The 26,397-nt window shown below is 43.5% G+C and overlaps 1 protein-coding gene across 5 annotated transcripts; it reads right to left on the reverse strand.

Annotated features, from left to right (window-relative positions):
- abl2 (c-abl oncogene 2, non-receptor tyrosine kinase) lies at window positions 1-25,887 on the reverse strand. Of its 5 annotated transcripts, XM_051076959.1 has the most exons (12): window positions 13,312-14,459; window positions 13,208-13,246; window positions 12,886-13,050; window positions 9,846-10,141; window positions 9,423-9,695; window positions 9,042-9,126; window positions 8,703-8,880; window positions 8,398-8,582; window positions 8,144-8,296; window positions 7,705-7,794; window positions 7,381-7,563; window positions 1-5,157 (listed from the first exon to the last, which is right to left on the reverse strand). In XM_051076959.1, exons 1-12 carry the CDS (start codon window positions 13,421-13,423, stop codon window positions 3,320-3,322), a joined length of 3,597 nt encoding a protein of 1,198 aa, XP_050932916.1. In that variant the 5' UTR covers window positions 13,424-14,459; the 3' UTR covers window positions 1-3,319. The 5 variants fall into 5 exon arrangements, with proteins under 5 accessions (XP_050932916.1, XP_018528839.1, XP_018528838.1 ...); XM_018673323.2 differs by lacking the exons at window positions 13,208-13,246; window positions 13,312-14,459 and adding an exon at window positions 25,180-25,887 and having other exon boundaries at window positions 12,886-13,047; XM_018673322.2 differs by lacking the exons at window positions 13,208-13,246; window positions 13,312-14,459 and adding an exon at window positions 25,180-25,887.
- Between the last annotated feature and the right edge of the window lie 510 nt (window positions 25,888-26,397).

A 26,397-nucleotide genomic window follows, 5' to 3' on the forward strand; every position in this document is an offset into this window, starting at 1 on the left:
CAGTATTCATCAATATCTTTATTATTTACAATAGGCTTAACACTGATAAGCAGAACTTCACAGTAATATAACGTGAGCTTTAAATAAAAAAAAAAACAAAACACAAAATATATATTTTGTACAATAAAAAAGTTAATGTTAACATCTCTGCCATTTTTCATCCCTGTTTAGATTCACATATTCCATTATGGTGTGTCTGTGTGTGTATATGTGTGTGTGTGTGTTGGTTTACATTGCACTCATACAACTGAAGAAGTGGCCTTTGGTATAATGATGTGTCCACACGTTCTCCAGAGCTGCTCTCCAAAACAGGGAGATGGGGGGCAACATACAGAATAAATGCAGGCAACATAAATAAAGACAATGCAGAAGACTGATAATGAGAATGCGTAGAAATGTGATCAGTTCAAATATGAAACTGCATTTGTTCAGATATCAGATTTTGGGGGGGGGGGACACTGGTAATTAATTCATTGACACTGTAATAATTGAATCTTTAAGTTTATTTCTTTAAAAACAAAACAAAACAAAAAAAACAAAAAAAACATCCAGGCTGGAAACGTGTCTGATTCTGGAAGGTCACATTTTTTTCGTTCACTGTTTGATAAGGCTTTTTTTGGGAAACCTGTTCCACAGAGATGCTCTGACTAAAAATCAATAGAAAGTTAACAGGCAAACAGGCCAAACTAGTGCTTGGCAAATATGTTTTTAAAAAAATGTTTCAAACAAAGCTTGTGTGTTCATATTATGAGACAACCTCGCAGGCTCATGTGTCATTTGTTCAAGAGGAAACCTAAACAGGTGTGGCTGCACTAACAGTGTTAATGGCCACTAATATATGACCTATGTAGCTGAGTATCTAAATACAAAATCTAAACAGACAAAGTGCACCGTTCGGTTTCAAGTTAGCGCCTGACTCTCCAAATGACAGAAATCCATAATGTAGTGATAACCTACCACGATCTCATGGCACAGATATGATAACACATGAATGTTTTAATGATGGACTTAAACAACTCTGTACTGTGATTTCTTTCAGTGATACTGTAGTGTGACTGTACAGAATTTATTTGTTCACAAAAAGGCACCAAGAATCAAGAAAAAAAAAATCAACAAATGAAAACAAAACATGAAATGATGATATGAAATGCACTACAAAACACGTTGACAAGAAGTTTTACTTGGCAAATCCATCGAGTGTAGTTAAGGGACGTGTTGAAAGTGTTATGGACCTGCAGTGTTTACAGGTGAGATTTTGTAATATTCAGATGCAATGTGGCAATGAACCAATATGTCTTATCCAGGCCTTATCCAGTGTAAGTTAAGATGCGAGCCAAAGCAAACAAAGAAAATAAAAATATCTGTGAGCTGCGTGTGCGCTGTACACAGTTTTGTTTGTGCTCAAAAAAACAGAGCAGTTGTTTCTGGACTTAATTATTTAGTGTGATCAAAATTAGAACTATGGGCCAATAAATTGGATTAAAATAAATATAAAGAAATGGCACCTTAAGAGATTAAAGAGTCATGCAGATGAACATTCGACAGGGTTCAGAACTGAAGAATAATACATTCATAAAGCAGATATTCAGATCTGGGTGGATGGGCCTCAGTCTTGCAATACATCTCTACAGTCAAAAACATTGCTCTTTATGCTGTGACCATACATACATCTTTTGTTTCCTGGATATGAAATAAATCAAATATTTACATTACTCTTTTCTCAAAATAGGTCTGTGCTTTTAATAAAAAAAAGAGAATAATTTAAAATTCAAGTTCATACATAGACATTCTAAAAAGCATTTTTCTTTGAACCAAATACAATGTACAAATCGCTCATGTGCTGAAGACATACTGCAGTTTGTTTGCTGAGAGATCAGTACTGTGTGACGATTAGTGTTAAAGTAGGTCTCTGCATTTTCGTAGTGTTCATACATTTGAAGAATTTGAGGCACTGAGGCCACGGACAAGGCTACAGGGAATCCAGCACTGTCCATACTCGGAAGGACACTTATAGAAACACTGTCCCAGTTCACCTGCTCATGTGCTACCCTGTGCTCTCCCCTCTCCCCGCTCCACTCTCTTAACACTCCATCACACGAGGAAGAAAAATGTAGTGTGCAAGGATAACTGGACATAAATATTGAAATGCTTTAGGGGATAGACTGGGGAGATTTTCCCCATTTCTGTGGCACTGTGTTAAAGTGTGAACATCAGTCACGTCACTGAAGCGAAGACAAATGCTGTGCATATGATAAAGATGCCCCACATTCATTCATTTATGGTTCAGTATTGTGGGGAATAAACAAAATAGATCAATATAAACCTTTTCTTGCATTTTTTTTTGTTTTGTTTTGTTTTTTTTTTGGATTTGATAAGCCTGTATTTGGTATTAGTGAAACGTGAACTTAACGTTTCATTGAGCTTATTTACACGCTTGTCAAATGAACACAAGTTTCAATGCTGAAAGTGATCCCTTCAATAACTTTCAATGGTCTCACCTTGTGGGAATGTCACTGACAAAATAGCTGATTATTCTAAAAAAAAAACAAAAAAAAAAACAACACTCTAATCAAATACCAAAAAAAGCAGTTTTGGGTAAAGTTATTCTTCTTTCACAATTGTCCAACTACTGAAAAATACTGACTGTCAGTTGCAACCTATGAAATAAAAACAAAATAATAATAAAAAAAAAAAACATCTGCACACAAAATAAAAGTGTGAAATTGAGACCCCAAATGGCTTTAAAAAATGGCTTATGGTCACTAGATTTCCCAGACATTGAGCACAAAACCTCACGCTTCACATATCTGTGAAACATTGCTAGAGCTTCAGTCAGGGAAAACAGTTGTCTAGTATTCTCAGTAAGGCCGGGCACAGACACCATCATTCTCGCTCAGTAATGTGACAGACTTGACAGATAAGCAGAGTGAGCATTACCTACTCTCTGGGGCTGGCTACACACAGCTGATACGCTCGACATTCATTTGACAAAGAGGCCGTTGTCATCACGGCCCAGGTGGAGAGTTGTGGTGAAAAAAACGTTTCATGGTGCGACTTGAACCACATTTAGTTTGGTATAAACATTTCTCAATATGTACAGGTCAGAGCAAAGTTAGTATCCACACTGGCATTTTATGAAACAGTTGATTGTAAACAATAAAAAAGATTAACGTTTTGTAGTGATTTCTCTGAGGTACTTTAGAGATTCATCTCATTTCGTCCCCAAAAAGCTGTCGATAGAACCAGAAACATAAAAAAAAGGGAATATAAGCGATCTGTCGGGTAGTTAAGGGTGACGCTTGGTGTCGTCACACAGTGGCTACCTCTGCACTACGTCACTAATCTCTTTAATACAGCTGTGCAGGTTGTCCAGTACAGTGTTGGGCCCCACGCCGCTCAGTCCTCCTCCTGAAGACGAGGCCCTCAGTTCCTGCAGGCTGAGCTCCAGCTTCCCCACTGCCTCTCGGAAGGCAAATTTGTTCCTCGTCTGAGGGATGCAGTCCACGTAACCTGAGCAGTAGTCTAGCAGCTGGTGGCCGGCGTCCAGCACCTGGCTGCTGGACGGGCTTTCGGAACTGGCGTGGAGGGCACTGCTCAGGCACTCAGCGCACTCCAGCAGGGCCTCGCGGCTCACCCGCTCCAGGGGCACCCTCTCCGCCTGCTGCCTGGTTCGCCGCAGAGCCACTTTGGATCCGGCAGACGCCGCCGTGTGCGAGGACGAGGCAGTGGTGGTGGCGGCTCCGTTGGCCATTTTGGTGGGAGTTGTGTTGGCGGTGGCAGAGGAAGAAGAGTTAAAGGAGGAGGAGGAGGAAGATGCAGGAGGCACTTGTGGTGGTGGCACTGACGGTCTGCCCGTCGTCGCTCCTCCTGACAATCGCCCTGACCTGTGACCCTTTAAAGTGTCTCCGTTAACCTCCACTGGCGCGCCTCCCACCTGGTCCTCTCCGTCGCCGCTGTAGGAGTGTTGCAGGCCGCGCAGAGTGGGAGGCGGCGGAGGAGCGCACTTGGGTTTTACAAGTCTTGGCCTGTCCCGGTCTGCTTGGTGCTCGGACAGCAGTTTGAAGCGGTTCCCCTGAGAGTCTAACCCGACTAGGTGCACGTCAGCTGGGCTGTGCTTCAGTGTGGGGGAGATCAGGACTGGAACTTTGTGGTTGTGAGTTGGTGCACCTGCTGCAACTGAGGAAGCACTTGAACTAGAAGTCTTAGAGGGAGAGGACCAACTCTGCTGCCTGTCCAGTCCGCCCCCACCCTCCTCTCTGCCCTCCCTGACCCGAGAGAGACTGTCCGATTCCCCCGCCACCTCCCCCCCGACCCCTGGCGCCCTCACCCCTACAGCAGTGCCCCGGGGTAGTAGCTTGGCTTTGGGCCTTTCCCTGATCTGTGCGGTCCCCTCATCCATCCTCCTCAGCAGAGTTTCTGAGGGCCGTGCAGCCCCGTTCTCTGGCTGGGAGGTGGTGGAGGCAGTCCTCTCTAGAGGGGGTTTAGCACTGCGGTTCCTGGGTAAAGTTAGAGCCATGCGCTCCAAGTCTGGAAGCCCAGCTGACATAGAGGAGGTAGAATTTGACCTAGGGAAGGGTTTCGGCCCTCCAACTATACTTCCACCCTCCTCTGAGGAGCTTGTCTTTCCTGTCCGCAGCCCCAGGGTCTTTTTGATGAGTCTAGGGGTAAAAAAGCCAGCCAGACTGCCCCAACTGCTGCCGCTCGTCACCTGCGAACCGAGGCCTCCGCCAGAGGGTTTCTGTCCGAAAGCAGCCCCACAGCAGCGTGACTGGGCTTGGGTGGGTTCCCCGTGGGAGTGGGAGGGAGAAGCAGAGAAGCCCCCCAAACTGTCCGACTGGGGCAAAGGAGGAGGAGCGCTGAAATCAGCAGTGGGTTCATACTTCTTGTGAGGCTGCGTCTCCATCTCCCGGAAAGAACTACTCCTCTTGGGGGGCGTTGGGAGGTTCTGTTGGAGCTGAGAGGATGAGGAAGAGGAGGATGATTTCTTCTTTATGAAGGAGCTAAAGAAGCCAGTCTTGCGGTCTCGTGTAAATGTGCCCATATCCTGTGCATCCTCTAAAAGGCTGCTGGGAGATTTATCTCGTGGCTGCTGTTTTCTGGGCAGAGCTGGGGAGCTGCCTGATCGGCCGTCGCCTCCCAGTAAAGTAGAGGCCCAGCCTAAAAAGAGAAGAGAGGAATGGATTGAAACAATAAAATAAAGCTGGGCTGAAGTCAACAGAAAAAACATCCATCTTTGTACAAAGGTTGCTTAATATCTCGCAAAAAAAGAAAAAAAAAAACAGGTAATGGCAGATACTATTGTGAATTCTTCTAGTTCTCTTGCCTGTACATTTACATCCCTCATTGGATCAAACAGCTGCATACTGTTGTAATAAGATGGACTATTCCCTCTCTCTCTAAAAGCTGTTCTTTCCTCCTTGGGGACTCATAAGTAAGGAAAAAGCATTTCAGGAAAGGGGATGGAAAGTTTTGAGGCCATGCCAGTCACGCACGTGCACACACTCATTCAATGATTTACAAGTTGCTCTTGTAAAATATGGGATGATGAATACACCTCTGGGACTTGATGATAAAACCAGCCAAACAGAAACTGCCCAACCCTTGATACTAGGGAGGCTGTTGCACAGGAAAATAGATTTTTACAAGCCTGCTAGCCTTTAAACAAATAGAGAATGGTGCACAAATTTCACAATGTGAACCACACAATGAAATGGGGTTAACAAAGTAAAGGCACATACAGTAGCAACCAATACACTCCCAACATCTCTTACACTCTCTTCATCAGTAACATGCATTTAAAGATAAATGTACACACACAAGAAATATTTATAATGCATTGTAGTGATGGCTGCATTTACATAGCACTTTTATCCAAAGAGCTTCTCATTCATACACACTGGTGTGAAGGGCCTTAGTTTGACCATTGGGCATGTGGAAAGCAGGAGCTGGGGACTGGACGGCCAACCCTGTGATTAAGGCACAACCCGCTCTATCTCCTGAGCCACAGCCGCCCCATTACACATAAATATAATAAAAAATATAGGCTGTGGTTTTGATCTCTCCCTACTTAGTGCATTTTTATGCACAATTTAGGACCGTTTTTTCGTGTCTTGTGACAACTCTTGTGCTTTGTGCTTTTGTTAAATGTTCTGTATGTATCACTTTTACTGGATTTATAAGTTTATGAAAGCTATTGTTCCCTTTATTGATGAATACTTGTGTTTATGGACAAAAAAATACAAGATGAACGGAATGGTCAAAGTGACAAAAAAATAGATCAAGACAAAGACAAAGGACAGACTGTCGTCTTTACCTAAACACACAAATCCTGGGAGCCCTCAAAACACACAAATGAACAAAATTTTATTTACAACATTAAACAAATAAATAGGAAATAACTTAAGACAAGACAAAGAACAGACAATATAATGTAAATTTAATATTAGATTTAGCAAATATTAATACAAGGTCTTGATTCCCTATGTTAACACACGTCACAGACAGCAGACACTTTTCAATGGTTCAGCTGAACATGGAGATGACTCATTATTACTTGGAAGTATCTGAGGTTGACTTGGAGCGGGCACATGGATCAACATAACAGCATTTAAAACCACATTTAAAATGCTGGAGGAAGATGAAATAACTTAATGCTAAAATGTTTTTTTACATGCAGTACTTTGAACTAGTGTAGCCTCTCAGTAAAGACTAAAATAGGATAAATTAAGTTTAGAAGAGTCAAGAGGTTGGCTAGAATGACAGATGTTGACTCTACAAGAATCAATTGTCTCATGTTCCTTAGGGATAATAGAGGAAAAGCAATTGAACACAGTGGTAGTCTCGCATTATATCTAAGAGGAAAAAGTATTTATTATGGTATTATCTCTTAGTACTATATGATGTTGGCAAAGTCAGTATTTTGAGATCTTTTAATTGTTGCAGAAGGATTATTTTCGATTTTATGAAATCTTTATTTTGTGATTATTTATATTTAAAGGTTCTATCATAGTTGTGTTACTTTTATCTTTGACATATTTTAATTGGTGTTTGATGACATGGACATACGCACTTCGGTTTCATGGGTGAATAATGAGAACCTTGAACCTAAGAAATCACCTAAATTCTTAAGTGCTGAAATGGTGCTGTGATTTTGGGCCAACATATATGGACTCTTTCAGACTGTGCTTGCAGAACTGCTTTGAGTCAGCACTGGTCAACTGACTGGCAGTCAGTTAAGGAAAATGACTGCTCTTCTCTTCAGACGGCAGGCTTGGCGGCGCTGCAGATAACTCCCTGATTCGACGTCCTCCGGCGTACCTGCAGAATCATAATGGGGTGCAACCGACTGCTTGGTAGAAAGGTAAGGACGCCTGGCTGTACCTGAGTGGCTGTGCGTGCTGTGGTCAGAGCGCCCATCCAGTCCACCCTCGATGTTTTCCTTGTTTTCTGTGTGCTTGTGGAGTGTGCGGGATTTGGAAGGCAACAGGGGCATGTCATGACTGAAAGAGTGCAGTGGTCCACAGTGACCTGAGGAGGCTGTCTTACAGAGCTCCTCTGCCACCTCTGTAAAGTACAAAGAAGAAAATACTCGGTTGAGAAGCAGCCAGTACCCACATCCAACACAATGTACATGCTGTACATTTGCTTAACAAATACACCAAAATAAATAAGTGTTAACTGAGAATAAGCTACATGCTACTTTACCTTCAGAGATGCTGGAGTCATGGAACATTGTTTCGAAGGCTTGGTGGATCTCTGCAAATGAAGGCCTGTCTAATGGGCTCCACTGCCAGCCTAGTAGAATGACAAAAGGGCAGATTACTACAAGGAAGTGCTGTAATTGATGACTACATATGACTTAAAATGGGTTTTAAAATAATCCACTTGAAATTTAACAGTTCTTTCACAGATCTTGTGAAATAAATAAGAGTATACACAACATATTGTGCTGTCTGAAATCAGGATGATGAGCTTTCAGTCAGTATGAAAGGAGATGCAGTGAAGTGTGACATGATAAAGGTCTGACAGAAATGTAAGAAAGATAAATGGACAAACCCAGCTGTCAACCTCTATTCATGTCTTCATTGTGCGGTGCAAGCACATGGTAAATAAATAAAAAGTAGTCCAGACGGCATCGACTCACATGCTCTCATGAGTTCGTAGACTTTGGGCGGACATCCCTCAGGCTGTTCCATACGGTAGCCTTTCTCCAGGAGGTCATAGACCTGAGACAGATCGATGCCAGGGTATGGAGACATGCCATATGTGGCAATTTCCCACAGCAGCACCCCAAACGCTGTAAGGCAAAAAGTTTCATAGGATCACACATTAGGACAATGGTAATGAGGTACAAAAGAGGAAACAGTTAGTATGACTGTTTGAACAGGTATTGCTCACCCCAGACATCAGACTTGATGGAGAAGGTGTTGTATGCAAGGCTCTCAGGTGCAGTCCATTTAATGGGGAATTTGGCCCCAGCGTGGGCAGTGTAGGTGTCGCCAGTCATCAACCTGCTCAAGCCAAAGTCTGCGACTTTCACAACGTGATTCTCCCCGACCAGGCAGTTCCTCGCTGCGAGATCCCTGAGGGATGAGGTGAGGTAGACAGAGAGAAAGAAAATGAGAAGAGTCTTTCACACATGTTGACAAATGCAAGGAGAAGTGTGCATATAAACACTGAAATACTTAAGACTATCCCCTTACCTGTGTATGAAGTTTTTCTTTTCCAGGTATTCCATGGCAGAAGAGATCTGTGTGGCCATATAGAGCAGCACCACAGCATTCACCTCCTCTTTGTCACACTCTCTCAAGTAGTCCAGTAGGTTGCCGTGTGGCATGTACTCAGTTACAATGTAAAATGGAGGCTCCAATGTACACACACCTATGTAGAAGAAAGATTGTGTGAGTGCATCTGCCAAAGCCAGCAATAGGCAAGAATGTCTTGATACAAAAACTGGTGGAAATATGAGATTAGAATATTAGAATTCGTACATAAAATGAAAAAATAAAAAACAATAAACAATCAGTGCTATTAATACTGACCTAGTAGCTGAACGAGGTTTGGGTGTTTAACCTCCTTCATGACGGCTGCCTCTTTAAGAAATTCTTCAACTTCCATGGTGTCCTCCTGTTGTTGTAGAAATGGACAGAAACACAAGAAGAAAAGAAAGATGCATTTTAAAAAGACACACATTTAGTAACAGCTGGAAAAATTCATACATACAAAAAACCATACAGCATCTTAAGAGATAATCACATGTAATACCAAAGTCCACCTGCAGGTGGTGATCTATAACCACTGTTTTGCCCATGCCTATTCATTTAAAGCTACAAAGGTGCTCCATCAAAAACAGGATTTTTTAAAGTTCATCTTCCTACATTAAAGTTCAGAGAAATCAATGATATAAAAAAGGGACTACAGACCTTGAGCGTTTTGACAGCCACTGTGAGGTTGTACTTCTTCCACACTCCCACATACACCTCTCCATACTGGCCTCCTCCGAGCTTGTGCTTCATGGTGATGTCTGTGCGCTCCATCTCCCACTTGTCATGGATGGGTGACACGCCATACACTGTGGGCTTGTTGCATTTGGGTGCTGGGTAGTGCAGTGTGGTGACCAGGCCGTCGGCTACAGTGGAGTGGTGGTGGACCAGCTCGGCCAGGGTGGCGAAACGGCTCTCAGACGTCACATACACCTGATGGGGGAGAGGGGGTGATGCGGACAAAGACAGAAGAAGAAAAGACAGAGGATGAACTCTTGTGAAGTCCTGAATAACGCAACAATTTAGCCATAACTGTGCAGCTATGCTAAACTCCAAGCAATCCTTAACTGGTCATGTGCCTACCTTTCCATCAGAGGCTGTGTTAATCCGGTAGTGGTAGACTCTCCCCTCATAACGCAGAGATATGGACAGCTGTCCGGGGCTGCTCTCACTTTCCCGGACCAGAAAGCTCCCGTTGATGAGGGACGAGAGCAGGTACTCTGCGGCGCTGCGAGACACGGGCCCATGGTACCAGCTATGCTTCTCCAGGCTGTTGACGGGTGTGATGTAGTTGGAGGGCACCCAGCCCTGGCCGTTCTTGGAGCGCACTTCACTCCACTCTCCATTCTGGTTGTAGCCCAGCACGCGCAGCTTCTCACCTGGACACAGGAGGGGAAGCATTGCGAGATTAGATCAAATGGTGGCAGAATGGCCTGGTGGTTACAAAGACTTGGTCATATGCTCACAGCTTTGATCCCAGTCTGCCTACTGCCAAAGTGGCTTTTAGCTAGAGTCTAGACAGTTAATCTGTACTTGAATAATTTGTAAGGCAAAAGATAAATGCCTCAAAGTTGAATAAGAAAATAAAACATGAAAATTAAATGTCTGATTCTGATTAAAGGATTTAATTCATTCCATTTCTTTTCAAATCCCTTAAAGAGACACAACACAGACCAAAACTTCCTCATTAGGCTACCATTCTGGTCATAACGCCTCAGTATCAGGTCTCATAGAAGTAAGAGGAGTCATGGATACGACCCGCCTCTCGCTGAAACTACATCAAAAGCTATGGAACAATGATAGGGTTGGGTGAGCTGCATATCTGTCATGGAAGGCTCGGCAAAACCGGGCATGTAGCGACTTGGTCTGATCTGTCTGTCTCTGACGTCAGCAAGGGAGACATGAGGGAGCGGAGAGGCTGATGTGTTGGAGACGGGAGGAGGGAGGGATCCATCAGTACAACAAACAACACTGAATAGAGGAGTGATAAGTCCTGCAAGTCAGGCAGAGGACTAGACACGGGGAAAAAGGGGGAGAAAGAAAGGACAGAGAGAAGTGGCGGGCTGGGAGTAATGGTTTGGCAGAGAGCAGACGTACAGCTTGCCAGTGGAGAGATCTCTGCAGAGATCACACACATCTTTTACACTGCCTTCTCTTCCTGTCTACGTCTTCCTGGAAGTAGAAATAAAAAGCAGAAATATTCTATTCCCAGCACAAAGTAATCCAATGTCAGTGTATTTACAGGTATTTGACTGGGTGATGCCAGATGATGCTGTGTTGCTACAGAGTTGAGCCTGGTTCAAGTTCTTTGCCAGACCACCCTGCAATTTTTATTTTATTTTATTCTCTTAATTTAGCCCCCGGCGTTGGCAACCCCACTGCGATGCCAGACTGGCCTTGTTGAAATGAATGAGTGGCCTGCGTTTTTCCACAACAAGGCTATAGTTGATCTGAATGAGGCCTTAGGCTATCATGAGTCAGTCGTATAATACTTTAAACTGTGAGAAATAGCAGCTACAAGGGTTGTGTAATAGGCTAACACTGAGCAGTCCAATACAGCAGAGTAAACATTTAACGAACACAGCTAAGTCCATGTCAGTAAGAGAACCGTGGCCCACCAACATGTAACCACTGACCAGAGCTGCAGGTCGAGCTCTTAGAACTAAACACGCCATGCCAGCAATCCACAAAGCTACATTAAACAGAGATGGTTATCCGCATGCCAGCCCACCAATCCACCAGTCTCCTCTGTGTCTGTCTTCTGTGTCTCTAAGTTTTGTGGGAGTGGAAACACTGACAGCCTCCCTCTCTCTCTCTCTCTCACTGTGTGCCTGAAGCTGGGCCCTGGTCTGGCCTGGCCTAGCCTGGTTTGGCCTGGCACTGAGAGGAGACAATGATTAGCCCCAGACGCGAGCCCACTAAGTCCCCTCTCTGTGATCAGCCTCCGCCCGCTGCACTCATCCACCTGTTATTATTACAGTTGAACAAATTCCATATTAAACGCAGCATTAGAGGCATGCTGGGGTGTTTCCACGAGACGCGGCAGAGAGCGGCAACAGATAGGAAAAGTGCAGTGAAGCCTGGGAGTGCACATGTGCTCGCATGTGGGCAGGAATCTCAGATTCACTCCATGAGTCAGGGTCTAAACATCATTTCCATCCCAGGCAGCTGCCGTGGAAGCCTTAAAACGATGGATAATTAACACACACTGCCACGTTTAATGCTTTAGATCGGTTGGGGACACAGGCCTGGCTGTCTCTGGATAATATTATGAGGATATTTTAAGCTCATTACTCAGGGGAGAGCTTGTTGACCAGTTAGTGAGAGAGGAGGATTTTGTGTGACAGAAAGAGGAATAAAGATCAGGAAAATAGTGACCAATTTTTTCATAGTATAGGCATTTTTGTCACACTGTCCGCACAGGTCTCAGATAACATTCCCCTGTTACAAGGTTTAATATAATTTTTCAAGCTCCAACCTCTGTACTAGTGGATAATGAGGCATTTGGCTCACAGGTGGTGTAAAAGAATTCAATTATAGTTTGAAACAGGACGTGGTGTGTGTGTGGGTGGAGGACAAAGAAAGTCATAGCTCGGGGCTTGATACCTGCTGATGTCACAAAAAGGTGAAGTTACAGTTACAATTAGGTAAGCTCTACTGACTCACAACATAGCTATGGCATAACTACACCTAACCAATCAAAAAAATATTTCTAGTAATTGCTGACCTGCCAATCACTGGCCTTGCCTCAAAGAATTTACCAATGACTTGTTGCTACTCATCAGGAAATCAGTCCGTTGTGTTGCTACAGATGTCAACAGTGTTGCTTAAGAAGGCGTGGTTGAGATCAATGACATGAAAAGATCTCTCCTGGGGTTACGTCACATTGCCAAGCAACAAACTTTAGGGATGGTGCATGGAAACAGTGGACTTTAAGACAAGTCTTTCAAGTCTTGTGTCATCACATGACATAACAAAATCTTTTTTGTGAAATCAGAATTTGTTGCAGTGAGGCAGCTGATAGGTAAATGACATAATCAATAATGAAGATATGTGGCCAATACAATTATTCTACTGTTGTCTCTCTCTTTTTTTAAAATCACAGTCCCATGTCACTGTTTACCTTTGGTGATGCTGAGCGTGTTGTCTCCGCTGGCGACAAAGTCATAAAGTGCAACGAAGAGGTTAGGGTCGCTCTCGGCTGCCCCCAGTAGGTTCTCCTTGGAGCTCCAGCGCACGGCCTCTGTCAGCGCTGCCGAATCCAGGCCGAACGGCCGGTGGAGAGCTTCTGGAGGGAGAGGAGGAGGCAAGGGTCAGGGAGAGAGAAGATAAACTTTGAGACTTGTAAACAAGCAACACTGTTCACACAAGGTCAAGGGTGAAAGAATCATAGCTACTAAAAACCCCCTAAACTGATATCAGCAAGGTGTTCTATTAAGAACTACCTGAGTTGCAGGGCAGCATGGTGTCAAGACTGATGCACTCTATAAAGAAATGGTACAGATTTAATTCTCCATAATCCTAAGAGTCCATTTTGCAGGTGGTCTACCTGTCTGTCCACGCTTAGTCCCTTGCTTGAACCCAGTGCGGCGATGATGGCCATTCAAAGCTGCCCACTCTTCTTCAAAACTGCTGCTTGCCTGCAGGCACCTCAGAGGCATTACTCTACCCTGTCCTCTCTCTGAAGAGCACTGTTATCACTGACTGCACACGCAAACCTGCTGTGTCTAGCCTGAGCTAGGTAAGATCTGAGGTGGGAGTGTTTTTGTAATGTGTGTATATACAGAGAGTGAGAGGGGAGGGGCTACAACACCACTGGGATAGGAAAGATTCTCTCTCTACACAGGATGCAGCGATTGCCATAGCTACCTAACACACGCCCACAGACACACAATTATGAACTAGAACATGCGTAGCCAACACGTACTACACTCAACAGCTGCTGCCAAAGTCACTGCATGTCTGGACAGCTGCTGAGCGAGTGGGAGGAGGAGGGAGGTGAAATGGAGGGACGGAGAATGGAGAACAAGTACTGAAGAACAAGCAATTTTAAAGCTGTGATACAGAATGGTTTTCCTTCCTTGATTTATTTTAGACAACTAGAGTAACTTCAAACATAAACATTGTAATCCAAAACAAGTCTCGCAACAAATCCTACATCTAAAAAGGATTTAGTTTTTGTTGAGACTGTGTCAGAAAGGTGTTGATTTAACTCTGTGGTTGTTTTGAGGTTTGTGGTATAATCGCATAGGATTGCATTATACTGAGTGGTGTTTACATTTTGTCCATGTGAGTGCATTAAAAACCACAGGGGAATCTATACATACAAAACAGAGGTGATCTGGATGTATTATTTTTTACAAGTGATTGCATGACTTGTATGGGTACATCCCAGAATAAAAGGAGGCTTGGCAGTGAACGGCATTAGCACAGACTATTATTTCTGTATTATGGTGTGGTTTTCAATCCTGTGTTCTCATTTTTATTTTAGTTAAAATGCTACTAAATAGTGTGTGGTGAAGTTTAAGATTAACAAAAACATCACATGGGTATGACTTGAGATTTTAACAGAAAAAGACAACATAAGGTACTGATGAGGACAACAAAAGGTTTTTCAGTTTTTAACATCAACACGCTGCCACCTACACACTCAGGAAAATATTTCAAGAAGAAACTAGTTGACTCATAACTGTTTGTTCCCCCTGTAGCAGTTCTCTTTGTTGTCAAACCAGACAAATTTACTGCCAACATGGCCAGGTTTTGGCAAAGGTGGCTAAGAATACTTGCATGTTTAACAGAGGTGTAAATATATATTGCATTCTATTGATAAAATTAAAGGAAAAGCTAAATTGAATTAAATGTAATACAGATAGAATATATAAATATATAGATAGATTTTTTTTCATGCCACAATTGCAGTAATGCAGTCTTTACCAACAGAAAAAGACAGAATTTAAGACAATATAACAATTTATTCAGTCTCATGTCAGAATTTAGATACACGTCTAGTAATGGAGAGCCAACAAACTAACAAAGAGCAATTTAACATAACATAAATTAGCTCAGAGGTTAACATTACTCTCAGATTTGGGATTTAATTTTGAGAATTGAGAACAAAAACTTGATAAATGTTAAATGCCAGGTGACTTTTTATCATGAGGTCATAATGAGGAAGTCTGTAAGAAAATATACAGGTTAAACCATGTTAAACACTTCATTTTTCCTTAGACTACTTCAGGCTGGAACATGCAAATTCAAAGAACTGAGTGAAAGCAGTGTGCCACTGCTCTAATCTTGCAAAGTTGGCAGAAATTCATTAAGAAATTAAGCATTTTCCATTGTTAGTCCACACCATGTGGCAGGCACATGCCATACACACAAATGAGAGCAGAGAGTTTCCAAGCTGTGTGATCTTCACAGTGGAGCAGCATTACATAGAACTAAATAGCTTCTTATCTGACAAACGATGTAGCTCTATAATATGTATTCTGTCCACAACATCTACACAAATGGCTTGCCCACCTTTGTTCTGGACCAGCATGCACTGTAGCGCAGCACTGGCCGTGACTTGGCTCAGCCACAGTTCCCAGTACATCTTCGGCTGAGCCCTGGCTCTGGTCAGCTACCAGTCCCAGTATCCAAAGAAACAGTGTGGTTTTCTCGGTCCGCTGACTCCAAGCAATCGTTTTAAAGCTCAACTGAGTCTATTCAGATTCAGACGATGGAGACTGAAAAGCACAAGTGTACATTCTCCAGGCAAAGATTAAGAAGCACAAGCTAGTTCTCTAAATCCATCTCCTTCACTGTGGAGTACAAATGCCAAATGAGAGGCGATCAGAGAGAGAGGGAGACCCCCCAGACAAAGTATTTACCCACGCCGTCCTTGAATCAAACCACCTAAACTTCTGAAGTTACAGTAGTGACTAGCAGACTCCTGCTGGGAACTCCCGACTAGCTTTGATGTGGCCTAGGAGAGTCAAGATTTCCAAGGTCCATCTGGAGAACAGAGACATCCATGACTGATGTACGCTGTGGTTGAACGCACTGTAAGGGATGGCAGAACATGGCAGAGACATAGAGTGAGGTAGGCATGTGGTTAACGGGGGTACATGTATATACAAAGGTTGGGGAGGTGGGGGCAGGGAATATGGTATGGAGGAAAGTTGAGCTGAATGTGACGTGTGTGTGTGTGTGTGTGTGTGTGTGTGTGTGTATGTGTGTGTGTGTGTGTGCGCATACGTATGTGTGATGTGGGAGTGTGTGAGGCCTGGGCCAGTGTTGTGGCCAACAGCAGATGGCTGGTCTTGTTCCCCTGGGGGGAAGAGAGGTCCTATTGACCCCCACTTTTCTTCTGTGTGTATGTGTGTGTAAATGTGCATGACTGCAACTGCCGCAGCCAGGCTGAGCCAACTGTCAGTGCTGCTCCTCTTACATAGCTACATATCACATCAGTCTTCTCAGGAATGTTTTTAATGAAATAGTGATATTATGCTATACACATGTGTCAGAGGTCTCCATTTGAGTAATCCCATTCCAGTCATCACAGACAAACAGCAAGACGCAAAAAGAAACTCAACTGCTGATTGGTTGAGTACTCCAAGGCTCAAATCAAGTAACCTAATTACATCAAATTGTCTTCATAGCATGAGCCAGTTTCATTAGGCTGATCATATTTCTTAAATCATTTTTAAATCTTTCTTAAATCCTACCAGCAGCAAGATGCTGTTCTGCTTGGCCAAGCTCAAACCTCATGCACTCAAACATTTGATTGAGGGAGCAGTTGCCCTGTGTGGGGTATGTCGTGTGCCCGTCCCGGTGCCTCAGAGTATGCGGGTGCTGTCAAGTGTAACACATGTGCCTTGTGAAGAAACTACGGCTTTGTGTTTAGTGGAGCTGAGAGGGTATTTGCAAGTCTGAGGGGGCACGCCAAGCCTGCATCCCTCTCTCCCTCCCCCTCTCTAAGACAGCTGGGACAGAGGTGACCCTGGACCCTGAGCACACATAACATGTAGACACACATATACTACATCACATGTACACTATTGCCTTGGCTGTCCCCGGGACCCCCGCTGCTTCCCCTGCAGCTGCTTGTTTTTGCGTCTCTGTGTGTCTAAAAAGCTTTCACTTTACTAACAAGCCACCTTGTGCCAAAGTATTAAAACAACACAATAACACACCCCTAATCAAAAACAATACAGTTCGTATCTGAAGCCCATGACCAGCGAGGTAAGGGCGTATTTTTAGCTGCTGGAGAACAAAACATAGCAACATGACATCCAGAAATAACAGAGCACATGGTGGTGATGGTGGTGCGGAGATAGACGGCTGGCTGTCTGCAGGAAGCCCGAACAAAAACCTGAGACAATGCCACGGATGAGACCCACGTACACAAGACATTACATAAGCCGACAGGACAGGCCAGATCAGATCCTGTGGCCGACTCAAACAGAAAAAGGTAAGGCAGATTTCAAAGTTTGGGAAATGTGAGGATTGAAGACGAGTCAGTTTTATCAAAATAGCCCCAGGTTAATCTATGTCAGATGGTTTTAAAATCTCTACAGAATAAGACACATTTCAACACTAAAAAAATAACATCTTGACCTTAAAAAACAGGAGAGAGGTTTTAGGAAGAGCAACAAACACATGTACAGAGAAGATAGTGGTGGAATTTCAATTAATTTTAGTGCAGAAATTGAGCTACAACTATTAATTTATTAGTCAGTTAAAGACAATTAATCAACTTCTTGGATAAGCAAAAGATGATCAGCAGGATGATGGTTACAGGTTCTCAGATGTTCTACATCTCTCTGTTTTATATCTTGGAAAACTGGATATTTTGGGGTTCTGGACTGCTGGTCAACACAACAAAAGACACTTGAAGATGTCCAGTGGTGTTCCAGGCTACTGAGATGGACATTTTCTATTGTTTCGGATCTTTTGTAAAACAGACAATGCAAAACAAATCTACAGATTAAACATCAAAATAATTATTGGTTGCAGCCTTACATAGTATACAACTAGGAAAAATAAAGCAGCAACACTACTAAGTGCAGGATACGGGACAGGAGAGGAAGAGCAGCAAGGTAATGTGTCTTGAAGCAGAACTATAATATACTAAAGAGCACTGTCACAAGGCTGTCAGTCAAGCAAATGCAACCAATACTTTTGCTAAAGTTTTTAAAGCTGAATACTAAACATATTCAAAATTACCACTAATCCATGGTAGCAGAAGGATCATTTTGTTGTCCTTATTTGTGAGAGGGATTTTTATATTGTATATGTTGGATGAATGGATTTATCAATCAAAATGAATCAACAGTGGGAAAAAATACTAATTTAATTGTATGTATAATTACATGCTTTTATTCGAACATGTCACTGACTCAATTTCTAAGCAATCTATCTACAGTTTGAGAAACAGTCCATAGAGAAGCCTCAGCTGTAGGGGAGAGACGAGAGTCAGTTGTTGTTCAAGAGGACTGGACAAAGGACAATAGCTTCATTAATGCCACATCACAAGTGTGTGTGTGTGTGTTTGTGTGTGTGTGTGTGTGTGTGTGTGTGTGTGTGTCTACTGGCTTGGGAAAATATTCTCTTGTTTCTGAGGGCTGGAAATTTATTGTGTGAAACACAGCATAACCCTCCTGCTTACTGATATCAGTCTGAAGCCTTATTTCTGTATATATATATATACACACTCAATAACCACCTACATGTATACACTTGTCTTGGGCCCACAGTTCACTCATGTCCACGCCGGCAGATTCTCACGTCTACCTCAATCAGACCCCCACCTTTAACAAATCCTGGTGTTGCAAACCCTTCTGAGTAAGTAATTACACACACACATGTAGGCCAATGCGGGGAACGCCAGTGAATGTTCTCTATTCAGCTCTGTCCATACAGCCATCATGTCTGCTGTCTACATGGAAATACGCCAATTAGGGAGTGGACAAACACCAGTCTGGGCCTTAGAGCCAGTGGATCATCATGAAATGGAGAAGAATGGAGCTCTAACCCACAGCTCACCCTGCCCTGCCCTGCCCCTCTCAGGGCTTGTTATGGGTTAATAATGGCCTTTAAGTGCTTCCCTCTAGGTGTGCTGGCAAAAAAGCTAAGTGCTCCTTTATGTGACAGCAGAGAGGATTAGCGGCAAATGATGACTTGAAACTAATTCCTCGTCCACACTGAAGTTGTGTGTTTCACACACTGGGCAAATGTGGCCTGGCAAGCCAAGACCAGTTATATATTTTAATAGACTAATTAACTTCGAATACATACAAAGTACAGAGTAACCCTGAAGCCATTCAGGCTCTCTGACCTGTTTGGTGCAGAGTACAGCGTGTCCATGCTTAAAAATATCATTCAGTTCTTGTAATGTAAAAAAGCAAAAACATGCTTTTGGATTGTTAACAAGTATTTCTACTTCAGCCTTGCTCAATCCCCAAGTCCAACAGAAAGTGTGTTTTTCTCTCCAGTAGAAGCAATAAATTCACACAAAAGTACACAGAATGGAAATATTAGGCTGACATAACAACAGGAGATGTCAGAACACTGTCCTCACTGCAGATCTGCCCGCTCTTGTCAAATACATCATGCAATGTGCTCTATGTGGATGATGTAAAATGTCTGGCTGAGGTGTGTGTTTATGTGGCCAACTCCCCACAGGTAAAGAGGAGTGTTCACCACAGCAAATCTTTCCAAAGCCTGAAAAAGGACACTCTCCTTGTTACCACCTCCGCGTTTTTCTTCTCTCTTTTTTTCTTCCCTCAATGAGGGTTTACCAAACCCACTTATATTGATGTCTGAACAGCTAATCTGTATGTGGTGTAGTTAAGCTGTGCTAGGGTGTAGGTTTAAGCTGCTTTACAGTGACTCAGTTTAGAGAACAGACTGGAGCCGAAAGAAAGATTTTACTTCTGCTGTGCTCTTAGTCAGATAGCTGGGGCCACAGTGGGCTGCAAAACCATACCAGTGGAGAATTTTCAGTATATTCACAGTATATGGTTTCTCTACTCATTTATCACACATGCTCTCAAATTCAAACTGGATTAACTGCATTATTTACCCAATGTGTAAATAACATGACAGCAGAGCAGCAGGGTGGTGGAGCTATTAATTATTTGAAACAAATAAATAGAGGCAGAAATGTAACCAGCAATCCTGATTCAAACAAATCACGAGAAGTCACAAATCAAACAACCTCTGTCACTTCTCAGAATAATCACATAAATCACATGGGATATTTGATGAGAGTAGTGCCACGAGGCGCCCCCAGATTAAGGGTTTTTGACCGATCGGTCAGCTGGTGGGCGATTGGATTGAAGGAGTAGAATGTGCTGGATAATCCTCGGAAAGAGCCGCAATACATTACAACTTCACTGACAAGGACGGGAAGAAAGAGAGCGAGGGTGCGTGGATGTGTGTGTATGCATGTGTGAGTGCTTACAGTAAGAGTGTGTGTGTGTGTGTGTGTGTGTGTGTGTGTGTGTGTGCGCGTGCACATTTCCAGCCAAGTCTCCAGCCTGCAACCCAGAAGATAAGCAGCAGTGATAATGCCAGCAACAGAGGACTGATCCTGGAAACGAATCAATGCTTAGCAGGCTTGGCACAGGGACTGCCCCGCTTTCCTACCCCATATCTAATTTTTTTCCCCACCGCACCATCACAGCTTAAGAGTGAAAACTCCTGATTTAACCAGGAGCCACTACAACAATTTGGCTAGACCTCTCCGCAAAAAGTTGAAAACATTTGGTGTTTTTAAGCCGACAGATGCAAGGGATGGTTTCACCATCTGCACAGCCAATCGCTCACTGTTCAGATTAATCCTCACTCTTTAATGATATAAGCTGCACAAGAGTTGAGGCCAAGGAACAAAAACTAGGACTGTGGTTTTGGGAACTACACAAGGTTGACTGGTAGCAGATGCAAAGGCTCAAGGCTGCATCTGAGCGTTTGGGAACGGGAACACACAGTCACACCAACACAAAAACTTCAGGAAAAACGATGTCAAACTTTCAGAAAACCTCCAGAAATTTTTGCTTCAGTTTCTTAAAATATAATTACATACAAATTATATAAATCTCTCAATTGTGTTTTGTGTGCTGTAACATCAGTTTGTGGCACATTTGGTTGTGAAACATTAGAAATAAATTGATATTTTACAGATTTATAATGTCATTAACTCAATCCTAAATGTCAGCCTCAATCCTAAATCTATTAAGATAGATTTAGGGTTGAGGCTCATCACATCAGCCATGGCTAAACACAGTAGAGGCAGGCAAAGCTGGTCAACTACAGGGACTAATAGCAGAGGCTAAAGGATAGAGAGGCTTGGCAGTCAGTCGTAGCACAGGGCTGTCTTAGGTTGAGGATGAAGGCACCGAGAGACATAAATGATTAAACACACAACCATTACAGAGTCCACAATGGTACATGCAGTCTTCAGAGGTAAGACCATGTGTGATTGTGTTAAAACACTCTATGCTTTTACAACTACATTCATCAAACCAACCTTATCGGCACCTCTGAGACAATCAGTCAGAGTCATCAGTTTTGCCCTAATTTCTAGCCACTTCTACCCAGAGGAGGTGTGGCCATGGCTCCTCCTAGTGGATAATGGCAGTTACTAGTACTGACAAACTAGTTTTTAATCAACAGATCATTTCTCCAGGATATTATCTTTTAAAGCCTTTTAAAATCTCACCCACGGCCACTGAAGCATCTGAAACTTGATTTTCCCCAGATACTGCAGTAGCTGCTGTGTGACTTATCCTGGTTGTTGGGGTTTTAGCACATAGAGTCCATAGAAAAGTGGATTTGTCTCTAATCTAATTTCACCCGTGATGCAAATCAGCTTAGGTCCTTAGATCCTGGATCCAGGCATCTCTTTTCTCCTCTGGGCAGCTTTAACAGTGCCGCACTTTAGGTACAGCTGGCTCTACATTCACTATCAGTCCTGCTGCCAAAAAATTTCCGAATCCACTCATCTGCCCCAATTTCTATTATCTGTTTAGAGTAAAAATAGATTAGCCTATTGCTTTGTTGATTTTATAAAAAGAACCTTAGGAAGTACCGTTACTGCATATTCACACTGTCAATACACCAATCAGGCTAATCCACCCGGATTTTTTACAAGCAAAATATAGGTTTCATTTAAGAACGGCAAAATATAAGACGTTAAAGTGACAAGTCTAGAAAAGAAATAAGCTGCAAAAACTGGTAAACCTTGCAGTAAAAATATCATTACTGGGGCCATTTTCTCAGCAGATTCGCCCCTCTGTGTCAGTTCAATAGCAAAGGACTCTCCTCACTGCAGTGTCTGTATCAGATGAACTCACTGCGGAGATGGAAATCTCTGAACTCCTGACAGGGCTAAAGGGGTGGAACCGTCAATATGTTGCAGCCACTGATTCACCAATACTGCACTTCAACTGATATGCACAGAGGTGGCTGTCTGGATGGCTCCTTTTTGAATCAGCAGCCTGGTCTGGTTTGCACCCTGTCTGTCCTTGTTTAGCTCAGCTGGCCTGTCTGTCTGGTGGGGTCTTATTGAGTGACAGCGATGCTAAATTTGTGATGAGCTGAGGACAACTGCTGCACACCTGAGAGAAGGGAGCAGGAGCTGACTCGCCTTGTTTTAAATGGAGAAAGAAAAAAACCTAGCCCAAAACAACAACCTACAGAAATTGAAAAACTCACCTCTATGGAGGAGACGTAAAGGAAGAGGGGAAGTAGAGGCCGCTGGGGCAAACATATCAAAAGCCAGTTTACACCAATGCCCTCAAGCCGCTTTGTTTGCCAACCCACCCTCTAAAATGACTCAGTGGTTTTAGGTATACTGACAGAAACTCTGGTGGAAGCATGTGCACATACGATACCCACCAACACTCCCTGGAAAGTCAGGCAGCAACACACAGGCATGAGTTCAACAGACAAACACGCATTCCTGACAGACTGGCACCTTTCAATTACATCCCAAAAGTGCATCATTTAGACTCTGAAATATGCTGGTCTGTTATAAAGCAGCCCTGAAGCTGGATTAATAAAACCACTTCAACAATGTGGTTCTCTGCTAGCTTTCAGTAGAAATTTTTTTGGAATTACACTGCCTCTGAAAACGCAATCACTAATAGATACAAAAACACACAGAGACATTAAATCAGAGCTGCAACACCTCATCCCACAGATTGACTCAAAACTGTACAATGCATCATCTGTTCTGGGACTTCCTTTTTCTGCTGTGACACTTCAACTTCCCTGAATGGGACAAATAAATTGTATCTTAACTTCCTGTATAAGACCTGGTCACATGATGTTATTGCCAAATAGACAGAAATCAAATCAAGCCATCTCATAAACTCAGTCAAGGCTATAGCTGAACAGATTAATCAAACGACAGAAAATTGGTTAATTTGATTTAGTCATTCATCACATAAACAACTACGGTTACATGATTATAAATTCATGGAGCTGCTTGCTTATTTGTTATGGACATTTGTGATTTACTGACATCTTACTAACTAAAAGATGAAGTAGTTTATGGAAAATAACAGATTGACAAATAAAAAAACAACGCAAATGAACAATGACTTCCTGACAATCAAAACAACCTCCAAAAAAAAAAAAAAGATTTTCACCCACAAAGACGTGTAAGATAATGCTGCATCATTATCACATAAATAGACTTCCAGAAAAAAAGGCACTTTGATAGTGAGTGGAGGACTGAGTGCACAGTCCCAAGCTTCCTCCCTTAAGAGTCTTTGTTCTATTATTGTGTGCTTTGAAGAGTAGAAGTCTTTCTGCAGAGTGGCTGTGTGACTGCATCCTGGCTGCTATAAAAAGGCCACTCCTGCCCCGACATCGGAGAAAACGGCACGGTGCCGACAGCGAGTGGTGCTGCACTTAGTAGGTCCGTCTGTCTGTGTATGTACTTCAAACTGGGGAGGGTTACTTTTCAGATGTGACAGCCAGGAATTGAAAATGCTTTCCATTCTCAAAAGCTCGCACCTTCCGCGTGTCCTTGCTCTCTGCAATGGTGTGAGGAAGCTGGGTCTGGGACATCAGCGGAAACTAGGCAAGATATGCCAGTAAGTTTTACATCTATGCAGTACATGTGAAGTGACCGTCCACTGGAGGACAGAGACAAGTGAAAGACAAAAGCTAACTGCAAGTACATCAAACATACCACCAGGTTTACTCTCAGGGAGTACAATCAGTTTAATTATTAAGAAAAGGCAGCCCTGTATGAATAAACTGTATTATAATGACGATGATATTATGAATGCCACCTAGTAGGCATCCTGTCAACTTCATCACATATAAGCCCAGATCAGCCTCTGAGAGACCCGGCCTAAGGGGAGATAGCTGGGAGGAAAGAGGCAGGCCATTAGGACATGGAGGAGTTAACACTGGGCTGTTTCTCCTTCACTCAAAGAGGCAAGATACTGGAGATCTGCGCATAGATCTCGGTGACTCACAGTGCAGATAATACTATCAATGCATGGCTATTGCTCTGAGGCAAGAACATGGATGATGGTGGGGTGACTGCCACCACCACTGTCTCGTCTGCGTCATTTTTTTCCCATAGACCACCACAATCCACAGTACTGCTGCAATACACAAGTTACCTAATGAATTCACTGATCGTGCGAGAGGCTAGACTATAGGATATTAAATCATAATCACACAAGAGTAGCTTTAAACTTTGATGTTTGCACGAGTGTAATCACATAATAACAGCTGCTGACTTAAATAATTCACGTAGATTTCCCACTGGATCAAGCTGTGCAGTCAGCTGGCTGACTCAGTGCGTTGTAACAGTAGAAATGATCAGACAGAGGATGTAAGTGAGCATGTGAAAACCACTAGGTATTGTAATGTGAGCCTGTGGTGGCTGCTATAGTGACTTAATGGAGTGGAATTGCTACTCAGCCTCCGGGGGCAAGAATCACTGTTTACCAAACCAAGTAGTAACGAACCCTGGAAAAAACATAACTATCTAACCTACAGCCGTGACCTTTTTAAGCAGAGCCCAAAAAGACTCTTCCTCGTCTCCAAAAACATGGTCTCTCCTTTTGAAATGTTTAGGTCACATGCAGCGCATACATATCCCCCCCATAATATTGATATACTGACGTCAAATATGAGCAAGTGAGTTAATCATTTTCTGAATAAAGTACCTCCCGTTTGCACACACAGCCAATGGACAAATTAACACACGCACAAAGTAAAATGGATGAGACATGGAAACCTAATGTTGGTTGGCGTTGGCATGGCTATTTCCGCTAACGCGTCGTTGTCAAACTAGCATTCACTCGGCTAGCAGCCGCTAATCAGCAGCAAACACACATCAAAGTAAAACCGGGCTCCTTCATGGTCACCCACACCCTTGTTAATAATGTATTTCTCCCGTTACCTGAATGCTGCGTGAATATATTGATCCCTGGATCGGGCACGTTGACTGCAGCAGTCCTGCCCGGTGGTGTCCCGGTGCTACTGCCGGGTTCTCGGGGTCTCCTCCCGGCGCCGCTCCCCCGGTTCCCCTTCCCTTGGTGTGGTTGGGACGCGTGGGGCTGTGGTGGCTGGAGTCCGGTCGATGTGCCATCACCGACGCGGCCTACCTGTTGTCCCATTCCGGTAGTTTGGCGTAAGGACGTTTGGGACGAAGCGAGCAAACCCCCCCTGCGCACCTCTGGCTCACATTCCCCCAAGCTGGAGCGGCCTGGCCCGAATAGTCTTCCCAAATCCCCTCCCCGCTCTTCTTCACCGAGCTAACGTTAACTAGCCCGTATTAGCTCGTTTGGCTAGCCCGTTAGCTAACGTTAGCAGCTACCAGTGAAACCCACCCACCCTGCCTTTAACAATAAAATCGCAACCCCGGCGTGTGACAGCGATTGTCTCTAACCCGGCGATCCAGATGGTATCCGAGCGGAAATTAACGGTCACCGACGAGCGAGATTCGGTCAAATCTGGCGCTTTTCACAATCGTCTTGCCGTTGTCCGGCCACTGCGCGCCCCCTCTGACGCCGCCATCTTTACCGCAGAACAGAAGATGTGTTGCACAAGGCGGGGGGTTCGCCGCGATCCCCTGTCACCGTGATCCTCCTCCTCCCCAACACCGACACTGACCGGGTCCCAACTATCTCCGAGCACCGGTTCCAGCGGGCAGGGGGAGCCCATGTGGCCTCTCTGATCCCAGAGTCCTGAGGAAAAATGTAGAATAACTCAAGATATTACTATAAGCTATTGTTTTGACAAGCAAATGCAGTGTGGTGATATAAACTAATGACTGCTTCAAAGGGCTTGATTTAAATTCTCTGTATAAAAGTAGAACTACTTACTACTACTACTACTACTTAGAACTACTACAACTTAACAGAAATGGATGGGTCTTATAAAAAGTATAACCACTCTACAGATGCCATATGTATGGCAAACGGACTCTTGAGGGCAAAACATGCCCTAATAAACAAAATCCTATTGATTTATATTTTCATACACATTTCGCAGATCTCAATAAACTGTATCAACTTTTATAAGGCTACCGAAGTGCAGAAACGGTATTTACGTATTTGAGTTGGTTCAAATCCATTTCAGTACTATACAGCCCTTAGTATATACAACACATGCATAT

This window comes from Lates calcarifer, linkage group LG17, assembly GCF_001640805.2.
Source record: "Lates calcarifer isolate ASB-BC8 linkage group LG17, TLL_Latcal_v3, whole genome shotgun sequence".
In the NCBI taxonomy this organism is placed as follows: domain Eukaryota; kingdom Metazoa; phylum Chordata; class Actinopteri; family Centropomidae; genus Lates; species Lates calcarifer.

Coding starts and splice junctions, on each gene's coding strand:
- abl2 (XM_018673322.2), bottom strand. CDS start 25,396: ATGGGACAACAGGTAGGCCGCGTCGGTGATGGCACATCGACCGGACTC. Junction 8,297..8,397: donor CATCAAGTCTGATGTCTGGG/GTGAGCAATACC, acceptor TTTGCCTTACAG/CGTTTGGGGTGCTGCTGTGG. Junction 7,795..8,143: donor CTACGAACTCATGAGAGCAT/GTGAGTCGATGC, acceptor TCATTCTACTAG/GCTGGCAGTGGAGCCCATTA.